General features: G+C 46.3%; 1 protein-coding gene across 1 annotated transcript; it reads left to right on the top strand.

The window, feature by feature from the left end:
• The first annotated feature begins 9989 nt into the window (after nt 1-9989).
• On the top strand, nt 9990-10718 carry LOC135827875 (uncharacterized). Its single transcript, XM_065340309.1, has one exon. It carries the CDS (start codon nt 9990-9992, stop codon nt 10716-10718), a length of 729 nt encoding a protein of 242 aa, XP_065196381.1.
• Nucleotides 10719-11768: the final 1050 nt, after the last annotated feature.

The raw sequence follows: 11768 nt of genomic DNA, 5'->3' as shown, positions 1-11768 counted from the left end.
GTTTTATTGATAGCGGTTATCAAAAACAAGGTTTACGTAATATTACGAGGTGATTAGCAAACATTTTACACGTTTGTAAACTCGCCCTGCATTCATAGCCAATGCCCTTTTTCATGACTGATAGTGATAGTAGTTTATTACTCATAAAAGGACACACTTCAGGCTCATTACAAACATCTTGAAAGTTTTTGTCTTCACAAGTATACTTTCAAGCCTTCTCGTCAGGTGAAATACAGGCAAGGGAAAAGAAACAGGAACAGTGGATTAAATACAATAAGAAGGTGGTAAAACAGCGCAAAAAAAGAAAGTAGCTAAAGTAAACAGCGAAAAATGCAATAATGACACAAAGGTGCAAATGCGAGAAAACTCAATAAGCGTGACATGTAGTGCGACAACAAGAGACAACCACTGGACATACATGTAACTAACGAGGTTTTGACGACCTACCTAACAGCCTAAGTGTGAATTTGATTTGTTTCTGCTTGAAAAGGTTGGGTTTCTTTGTGTGGATGTATACAGCTTCCAAAAAATTCAGCAATCTAGCACTGCGTACACGTGACACAATCGAACAATAATCATCTGAATACACAGCACGACAATCAGGATGCTCAAACAAAATGACTAGCAATGGACGACTCATACTTATCAGAACTAACATCAGAACAATCAGCATGTGCGGTGGACACATCCGATATCACATGGCTAGTCGAGTGGATCCTAGCCGTTGCCTCTGTCTGTGCTTTAGTCGCTGCCATCGCCGCCGTTGCCGATCTTGTCATTCTTCTGGTTGATGCGGTTCCTGTCACTGCCACGCCAGTAGGTGTCTTGTCCGGTTGTTTTTCTGGTGGTCTAGTTAATTGTGAGGTGACGTTGCTTGGTGTTGATGCCGCTGCGTTGGACCATCTTGTACCAGGATGATTCTTTGCTGGACGTCCCCTCCGTGGTCGAGTGGATCGTGCGTGTTGTGGAATAAGGTGTAGCGGTGCGTGTTGTCGGATGCGCGCGTCCAGATGTTGAAGAGTCCTACCTAAATGTACATTGTAGTCTCTAAATTCGCTGGTAAAAAGGCACACGCTGGTGATGGAGTACTGAATCCTTAGCAGTGACACAGTCAACTGTAGCACTTTCAGTCGCCTCTGATATAGCCAACAGAGTGGTACTGTGAAGTGCGTCAGGCCTCGCAAGCAAAAGCACAAACAATGCAGTATGACCCCACGTCAGCGCCAAGACTCAAGTGCTTTACTTTGATTTGTCGATGCGTCTTGTGTGAAACTTAACGTACTAGTACTAGTAGTGTGACCGAAGCGTAAAATAATGACTCGGCCGCGGAAGTGCCCATAAAATGGTAGGTACCAGGGTGAAATCATGGTGTCCGTGAACGTAAGTGAACAGTCTGAGCGTTTCCGTATTATGCAGGCTTGCCTTTAAGGCCGCCCACGCGGCAAACCTGGTATAAAGGTCGAGGCTTCAAGCTAGGCCTCTTCCAGTTTCTTTTCACCAGCGAAGGAGTCACGGGCCTGTAGTACAATCCGATACAAATTCCCTTGCATAGTTTTGAGTCGCCTTTCACTTTGGTAGTTAATAACAATAATGCTGCAAGCGCAGCGAGTTGTTGACGAAGACTGTGTTCATCCAGAAAGCAGAAGGTAAATAAAATCAGCTGCTATGCTTGGCAATGTTTTTATCTGCTGCTCAACTTCCTTTCCGTGACTAGGAGTAGACATTGGGTGACGGTATTGTCACCGTTATTTTCACTGCACATTTGTGTCCCTACATGAATGTCTGCTGCTGTGATGTGTGAAAGTGTGTGACAGTGTGTGACAGTGTGTGTGTGTCCTCTCTCCGCCATTACTACTGTACTATACAGAATGAGTCGAAGACGGACCCATGCAGCGATAAAGGCAATTGCTCAGCCCTACACTCCTCCATTAACTCTAGCCCGAGCAAAACGTTCTCAGCTTACAGGAAATATCCTCGTGGAAAAAGAACGTTCTGCAGCGTTTTCAAACACTGACCCTGTGTTGGAGTATCTAACTGTCGTGCCTGAGGATGTAGAGGCTACAAATCCTGTTGAGGACCTAAGCGTTGATGACCCGGAGAATCAAAATCCTGTGAAATACAGCACACTGGAACTGATTGACTACGACGTCTGGCGCTCGGAACTACTACTGATGTTGTCCGTCAGAGACATTATTCGACTGGGTCAAATGTCTCGTCATTTCCACAGATTGTTCATGGACGAAGAAATATTTCGGATGCTATGCGAGGTGAGTGTGTCCTGTGTTGCATCTGTGTTTGTATTGTATTTTTGTATTTTACTTGTACTTGGGTATCTCCAACAGACTCTAAGGTCTTCTTACCGGTGCCCAAGATGCGTGAATGTGTGGTAAGGTTGTCGAAAAAATGAATTGGGCATGTGATTAGCGCGAAGGGATTCGGATAGCAAATTTAAGAGGTCAGCCCCATGGAATGAAATATAATTGGATCCAGCTTGAGTTTGCAAAATGGGTAAAGAAAGCGAATTATTGACTTGGCGTCGGGGCGACTCAAAGACACGGCGAAGGCAGAACATGTGGGAGACTTACAGGAGTGAGCTGCAGAGCTCACACTGAGCTGCAATTTTTGGTTTTCGTCCCTAGCAACGGTGCTCACAGTTTGACTTTGCGAAGAAAAATAAAGAATACATATACATACAACAGAGACTTCTGTAAAGAACATTTTTGAATCGCAGCGCTGCTCTTTTTGAAACCATCCCAGCGGTGCATACTTCATTCCTGATGATGGTCATTTTATGACCCAAACGTTGAAATACTTTGAAAAGAGTGGCGCAGCGGTTGAGTGTGAGCCGGTGTTCTTCGCAACCCACTTCTACTACGCGTCCTACAATTTTCTCATTCTCATCATAGAGAAGGGCCTCATTTACGGGCAATCCAGAGAAAACTGAATAGATTATCATCAATGAATATGTCAATATAGTCGGGAGACCACTGAATTGAGTTAAATCAAGAATAATATTGTGCCAGATAAATATTGGATGATTGCTGATATTGTACCAAAAAGATATTGTCTGGTGTAAGATATTAATCCCACATAATTATTGAAGTGACATGTGATATTCTGCTCAGGTCAAGTGCAATGCACTAAAGAGCCTGACGGCACTGAGTAACAAATGAATTCCAACGTCTTTTGTTATACGAGCCACGGCATGACCCACGGAAGCAAGCCAGCCAAGCTTGCTTGGCAATGTCAACGCGAAAAGGCTGATCATCATCACCATCATTATCATCAGCCTTTTCGCGTTGACATTGCCAAGCAAGCTTGGCTGTCTTGGCTTGTCTTCGCTTAGGCCAAATGGAATAATAAAATGAGGAACGAGCGGGGTCAATGAGGTGCTAATGCCCATGCAAATGCAGAATAGGCAACAACGAAACATATTTATGAAGACAGTCCTAAACACACACGAACTGTCAACTATTTACTTCAACAACTACCCGAACACTGCCGGGTATGTTACATATACAGATAGTTGACATACAGAGTGTCGAAAAGCAGCGGACAGAATACGAGTTAAGGGGGCAGCCTACCCACAAATTTCATATGGCATTCAATTTACCGTAACTTTGGTGTTTCTCAATGGATTTGAGTGAAATTTTGACCACACACTCCTGCCACTATGCTGGCCCTCAGGACATGATTCACAAGTTCTTGCGCCTCACTGACAGGCTTTCCCGGCCGGAATAACTCAGATTTCCGGCAAAGTGCCACGGTGTGGGAGCCACCCAGGAGCCAAACAAATGCATTTGCAATTATTTCACATTTTCGCGCCCATTCTGTCCGTGCGTGGGACCCAAACCTAAAACAAGTCCAGAAGCAGCCATGGGTGGTGGAGTAAGGCCCCTCAACGTGGCCCTGGCATCTGCCACAACGGAACGAGTGTGCGTTCTCTCACAGACTCCCACAGACCCAAGTCAATTGTTTAATTTTTTTAGGTTTAGCACGTGCTACGAGGTCGTACCTTTGATACAACATCCAGTGCTGAGACGTCCACAGCAAGCCATTTCCACAGCGCTGCACACAAAATCCAGGATACCCTCAGAAACCGGCAAAGACTACCACTCACGTTCCACTACTAAAAAAAACAAAACAAAAACACACACACTAAAACCACCAGGTAGTAATAGCGTGAAAAATGACAGCATATATGAGAAAAGCATACACATACCACATACAACAGCAGCGCACACAGCAAAACCGCACATAGCGCCAGTAGCGTATACTGCGTTGTAAACATCAGCGTTACGGCGGAGTCGGGATACAACTGCATTGAAACGAACACAATGTCACAAGCGAGAAGGCCTTTCACTCTCGAGAACTTGCGGTTTCACAACATTCTCCCCACCAAAAGGGCTTCTCACCGCCGTACAACAACTCACAAGTCAAACGATTTGGGGCTTACTACGCGTCATTTGCTGCTGCGGTGGTGGCCATGGTAGAATATTACTAATGCCCACCACTTCGGCCAACTCGAATTCGCGAAGCTTGCCGCTGTGGGCTGTCGCACACGACACTGTCACCGATCCACTTCAACATGGGGCGGACGATGGACCAGACAACACACAACCGATAATGTCATAAAGCTCGACGATGTGGGCTGTCACACACGACACGGTCGCCAGTACACTGCTTCGAGCCGAGAACACACATCCGATCTCTGTGGTCCACACAGTCTCGCCGTTGACCTCTTCCGCGCTAACCAGTATCGCCCTTCTCAATTCCTTAGCTTCTACTTCTTGCGCTTCTACTCCTTGCGCTTCTACATCTTGCGCTTGTACGTCTTGCGCTTGTACGTCTTGCGCTTGTACGTCTTGCGCTTCTTCGTCTTGCGCTTCTACGTCTTGCGCTTCTACGTCTTGCGCTTCTACGTCTTGCGCTTCTACGTCTTGCACCTCTAACTCTTGCGCCTCAACGTCTTGCGCCTCTACGCCTTGCACCTCTACGTCTTGCGCCTCTACGTCTTGCGCCTCTACGTCTTGCGCCTCTGCGTCTTGCGCCTCTACGTCGTTCGGCCGAGACTCCAACTGCTTCTGAGCGTCTCCGACCGATGTCGCCATGCACTGCACCGACGCAGTGGGCCTTGGATCTGATAATCCACTGGCTTCGAATACTCCTCTGACCGCTGCTTGTCTGTAAGCAAAGTCTTCCACGCCTTGTCCGGCGTCCTTTCGCGTGAGGCAAGCAAATCTCGCTTTGCTCCCTCATATTTACTGCTGGCGATGCGCTCGTTCATCTTCTTCAAGTTCTTGAGCTTTTCGTCAAACTCTGGGCGGAGCGCACCCTCTTGCCGTCTAGCACTGCGCTCTTCAAACTCCTCGCTCTGTCGGAGCCTCTTCTCCATGTATTCTCTCCACCTATCGCCTTCAAATCCATACCGAATTCCGAACTGGCTTCAACGATCCATAGTTCCTGTGCCATGCTCGCTTCGTATCCTGGCGTGGTCGCCAAATGTTGTGAACCCTCTGGTTCTCTAAAGTGCCAGGAACGAACGACCACACGGCATGAGGACAACTATTTATTCTCAACAGTATATTTCACTTCCATCGACTAATAATAATGAACAATGAATGAATGAGATAAATTGTGCACTCATAACAACAGCAAAAATGAAGAAAGTCAAGTTCCATAACGTTTTCTTGTGACTGTCATCAGTGGAACGCCGTCACATAAAAATGTAATAACTAAAACACACACTTATATACATGTAGCTAATATGGTTTCAGGTAGAAATACAGCAGCTAACAGGTACAAAAAGCGAAGTTTGCACCTTTGCAATGTGTGAATATAGTGTATGTGAGAAAGGTAGTGGCAGATGAATGTGATACTGTGTGAATGAATGTAATGGTGCGTGTGTATTACTTGAAGAGTGTGAGTGATACAACGTTTTCTTTCTGTTTACATAGCACAGGGTCACGAGTACGAATATACACAGCTTCCAACACCTGCAATTGCTTGAAGAAACGTGCGCAACGAATAACACTAAACCAGGAATCGTCAAACTGGTGTCCAGTCCAGAATGTCGTAAGGTGTTTGACGATTCCTGGTTTAGTGTTATTCGTTGCGCACGTTTCTTCAAGCAATTGCAGGTGTTGGAAGCTGTGTATATTCGTACTCGTGACCCTGTGCTATGTAAACAGAAAGAAAACGTTGTATCACTCACACTCTTCAAGTAATACACACGCACCATTACATTCATTCACACAGTATCACATTCATCTGCCACTACCTTTCTCACATACACTATATTCACACATTGCAAAGGTGCAAACTTCGCTTTTTGTACCTGTTAGCTGCTGTATTTCTACCTGAAACCATATTAGCTACATGTATATAAGTGTGTGTTTTTAGTTATTACATTTTTATGTGACGGCGTTCCACTGATGACAGTCACAAGAAAACGTTATGGAACTTGACTTTCTTCATTTTTGCTGTTGTAATGAATGAATGAATAACACTAAAACCACCAGGTAGTTATAGCGGGAAAATGACAGCGTATATGAGAAAAGCATACACATACAACATACAACAACAGCGCACACAGCAAAACCGCACATAGCGCATGTAGCGTATACTACGATAATAATAATACAGCATGCATATAGCTCATATGAAAAATCAAATGAGGGTCATGCATCTGTCGACAACGTCGAGCCAGTGCGTTCTGTCTGAGGCAAGTTGCTCCGCTTCCAAAAGAGACATATTGAGAAGTAAAAGGTCATTCCTAATGTTGTCTGCCCATCTGGTCACTGGGCGACCTGTGGGATTCTTTATTTCTGCTATATTTATTGCCATGTGAAGGGCTTTGTAGGACACAGCGTCCTTCCCTTCAGGAATGACATGTCCAAACCATAATAAGCGCCGGCGTCTACCGACTGCACTTATTGGGCATTGAGCAGTTTTAGCATAAAGAGCATTATTCGAAATTTTATTGGGAAAGATGATTCCAAGTATGTATCTGAGTTTACGGCGGTGCCATACATCAATTTTGCTTTCTAAGGCTTTTGTTAGAGTCCATTTGCGCGCAGTTATATAGGAGAACTGGCAGAATGAGACAGTTGAACATGTTTAAGCGGGACTGCTGGGTATGGCGTTTCCATGATACACTGGAAAATGCCCGGTTCGCTGCTATGATACGTGCATCAATGTCCTCCGCTGACCCCAGACGAGAACCCAACAGTTTGACCGACCTCCAGGAGGCATCTGACTTTGTAGCTGTTACAAATTGTGTTTTGCTGATGTTTAGTTTTAAGTTATCCTCTGCGAAGATGGGTTCGCATTTCTCTACGGTTGCTTCAACTGCTGTCCGGTTGTGGTCATGCACTGTTGTATCATCTGCATACAGGGTGAACTTAGTAGGTAGATTGACTTGTTCTGGGCAGGCTTCTCTGATCCTCTGCATTGCACCTTCTGCGTAGACAATATACATAAGGGGTGACAGGGGTCCCCTGCACCACTCCAACATTAGTTGGAAATGACTGACTGAGCTGCTTTCCGAGCTTCACGCGAGCATAGGTTTCGGAGACTAGTTGCTGAATAGTGCTAACATGTGCACCTGCCGAAGCCAGACGGTCAACAGCAGTCTGCCTGATTATTGTATCAAATGCGCCACTGAAATCTAAAAGCGCCGCTGAGTGACTCCAGTCTCCTAGCAAGGCCCTCTCGCACATCATTCTTGTGAATAATACTCCGTCCGTAGTCCACCGCCCAGGGCGGAAGCCAGCCTGGCTTTCAGGCACAAAGGAGTCCACGAATGTAGTGCAGCGCTGTGTGAGAATACGGGTCAGGACCTTTCTGACCACCGACAGAAGCATAACTGGTCGGTAACTTTCGGGGAAGCCGGCTGGCTTATTTGGCTTATATATGGGCACGATCAAACCGCGTCTGAGGTCTTCTGGACAATACTTTGCCAGTTGAACAGCTTTGAAGAATGTTGTTAACCAAGTGGTGATTGCATCTTTACCGGCCTGCAGCAAAACTGCGGAAACTCCATCCTGTCCAACAGCATCACCCGGTTTTTGACGTGAGATTGCTGCTCGAACTTCTTCCTGAGTAAATGGCTCCTCATCAGGTGTTACCTCTCCATCTGCTGGGTGGTCGACTGCAGCAGGGACGTCATCGCGATGGAATACGGCCAAGTAATACTTGCGGAATTCATCGAGATTCCACTGGACGTCCGCCATGATTTCACCATCTTTGTTTGCAAGTCTGATTGGTGGCTGGCTGACTGAGGAACGAAGTTGGCGGATGTTACGAATTGCATTGTAGTATGACCGTGCGTCGTGCCGTAATGCATCTGCTTCTGTTGCTTTCTCCTGCCAAAATTGGTCACCCTCCTTTCGTAATATTGATCGTATTTTATGCAGTATTTGATTGCGTTCTCTTGCTAGCTGTTGCCGTCTTTCAGGATCACGTTCCGCATGCTTCTGGATGTGAAGTTCTTTCTGCCGTTGCGACAGCATAGACACTTCAGTACTCATGCTGCGGACCGACTTGTGTCCAACCTTTGCCCTCTCACATGCAGCTAGAGCTGCACCATGTACAACCGTCACAAAGCCATCCCACAGGTTATCAATAACTTGAGGCGATACTTGGGAGAGCTGGATCTCCGGAAGATTTTCAAGTAGTGCTGACTGATAGAGTTTCCTGGTTATCTCTGTAGGTTGGTTGTATTTGGAGAAGCATCGCTCCTTAGACTTTGGAGCAGGCTTCGCTGGTCCAAATGAGAGACGAAAGTCGGCAATTACCGGATGATGATCCGATCTGGTGCGGAATCCTCCATATGATCTTGCATTGGTGACTGATGTTAGTCCACCAGTCTTCACTGCGATGAAATCAATCATATTCCGCACCGCACGGCCGTCAGAGTATGTCAATAGGTCTTTTGCCCAATAAGACACGCAGTGACTTGGCGGGGCATGGCATGCGTACTGAATGCGTGACACAGGCACGGGGTACATGCAGTGCATTCCTCCCAGCGCGAGCTCTTGTTTTGGAACCGCAACGATCAATCACAGTGTTTGGCGTGTACTTGCCCACGTGTAAATGTGACTTTTCCTTCTATTTTTGTTTGTGCCTTTACTTTCAGAAACTAACTTCTTCAAGCGATTGCGCTCGACATTTTAGAAGATAAAAGAACAGCCGCTGGAGATTCTCCGCCTGGTTCTTGTAAAGTGTTCAGTTTTGTTATGTAGGACATCTTCCCAGCTTCTCTAGTCATGGGGAAAGACGATCACTGCTGCGTTCCGCAGTGCAACAGCGACCGACGTTCGGACAAAAATACTTTGTTCCACGTCTTCCCTGGTAGCAAAGAAACAGAAACTGGAGAAGCTAGAAGCGTGAGCAGGGACGAGTTGGACACAAGGAAGTCTTGGATTGCGGCCATCCGTCGAGATGAGAGGCACGGTGTGTTTACCATCATGTCGTACAGTACAGTGGTGTGTTCTAACCACTTCACGGACGAAGACTATGTCCAAGGGACAGAGAAGGGCGCAAGGCTGAAATCTACTGCTGTTCCAAGCGTATTTGCATGGAAGAAGCCCACGACGAGAAAGTCTCGCGAGCGTGGTGCTTCTCCTCCTCCTAAAGTAGCAAAGGAGCCCAAGTCAGACGCTGCAAAGCTTAAAGCCACGACGAAGGAAAATGCCAAGCAAAAAGACGGACTTGAAGAAGCACTGGCTGCTATCGACGATATCCAAGTCGACTTCAGCCTGAAGCTATTTTCTCTAGCTCGGTTTGAAGACTCTGACTCCGATATGCAGTACTACACTGGGTTTCCTTCACTTGCTGCATTTGATGCATGTGAACAATTTCTTCACCCGGATGATAAGAGCGTCATTTCCTTTCGCAGCAAACCCTTGGATGCCGACTAACGGAAAAGGAAACCCGGTGCTGGACGGAAGAGCAAGTTGGCTTGGAGAGAGAAGTTTTTCCTTACCATGGTTCGTCTTCGCCGGGGCACAGACATCCGAATGCTGGCTGATCTGTACTTGATAGATACTGGGACTGTGAGTCGTATCATCACAACAATGGTCAACTACATGCACCTGCGACTGGGAATGATTCCAATCTGGCCGCGTCCTTCCCAAGTGTCAGAACGATTGCCCGATGTGTTCAAGGACCTGTATCCCACAACATTCTTGATCATTGATGCCACAGAGCTAAAATGCGAAGTTGCGTCCAGTCTGCCTGCACAGTCCCAACTGTACAGCTCGTACAAGACACATACCACCTTGAAGGGCCTCATCGGTATGACCCCAGATGGTGCTGTGGCGTTCATCTCCGAGTTGTTCACTGGATCTATCAGTGACCGCGAGCTAACGATCAGAAGCCACTTCCTAGATCTTCTCCCAGCAGCCGGGTATGGGACATCGATTATGGCAGATAAAGGATTCGACATCCAGGATCTTTTAGTGCCGTATGGCGTCAAGTTGAACATTCCCCCGTTCAAGCGATCAGGACACCAGATGGCCCTAGAAGACGTTCAGAAAACGCAACAAATCGCCAAGTTACGAATTCATGTTGAGCGTCTGATGGAGCGGATCAAGGAGTTCAACATCTTTTCCAAGATTGTTCCAACAACTCTTTTCCCCATCATCAATCAGATATGGACAGCCTGTTGCCTTCTCATATTGTTCCAGGCTCCTTTACTTGCTGATGCAAATTAAGTTATCCATGCCAACTGTTGCTAGCATTGCATGGCGAATTAATCTTCAGCAACACGAATTTCGTCATGCCTGAACAGTCATGCACAATCATATTACTGAGCAGATAATGACTTCCTCTGTACAAAATTTGTAACGATATAATTTTGATTGCAATATTTACATAAGTTCAATGAATAAAGTTAGTCTTGCCGGTATTGTTATTACGGTCACAACGGACCTACAACGGCGAATATATTATACATGTATTGTACAACCATATGCATGAAGTTGAAATGATTCGAATTTTATCTTGCAGGTTCTTTTCAGTTTGAGGCCTAATTACATGCTATTGCATTTGATCTGTATTTTACGATTTCAACCCATTACAAGATAACAATGTATAACTGGGAAGAAAAGAATGAAATGTAATAATAATGATTCAAGTGCACAAACAGCTGCCAGGCAATGTTCTCAATCAGCCTGGAAAACCTGACCGGCAGAGATTTCCGTGGCCTTTTTCAGATGGGATGAGCAGAACTGTAGCAGGCGTGGAAGTAGATCCTTCTTCCAAAATTCATCGTCAAACAAGATGCGTTCCACGGAAAGTCGACGAGGCCCAGTCCAGATGACAAAGTTACACCAAGATAAGCCAGACACACCAAGTTGCCCTTGAACTTGGTAGTAGTACGCGTGACTAGCACTGAGTCGGGGTTGACCATTGACAAGCTCACAGCAGAAGTCTTGCAATGAACAGGCCTCAACAGGGGTTAAGTCATCGCCATAAGCGGTGTGCGGACACTTTATCTCCAGCAAACCATTTGGATCGGCTGGACAGGACCATCATAGACTTGGCCGTCAGGACTAGCGCCAATGTACTGGTAAACAGGGTGGATGACCAGACCACATTGCCGCACCTCATAGTCCGCGTTGCACATTGTTTGCTTGCTTGCCAAATAATCCCTTCTGGCCAAATCCTCACAGGCTCTTCCATGAGAAACCGCTCCAACTCGAGACAAATCCTTGTCCTGAAAGAGGCTCGTCACGAATGCATCTGTCACCTCCTTCCGGTGA

The sequence above is a fragment of the Sycon ciliatum genome, chromosome 12, assembly GCF_964019385.1.
Source record: "Sycon ciliatum chromosome 12, ocSycCili1.1, whole genome shotgun sequence".
Taxonomy (NCBI): Eukaryota; Metazoa; Porifera; class Calcarea; order Leucosolenida; family Sycettidae; genus Sycon; species Sycon ciliatum.
The sequence above is the reverse complement of the archived record's forward strand: the minus strand, read 5'-3'. Positions and strand labels throughout refer to the sequence as shown.

Coding starts and splice junctions, on each gene's coding strand:
- LOC135827875 (XM_065340309.1), top strand. CDS start 9,990: ATGGTTCGTCTTCGCCGGGGCACAGACATCCGAATGCTGGCTGATCTG.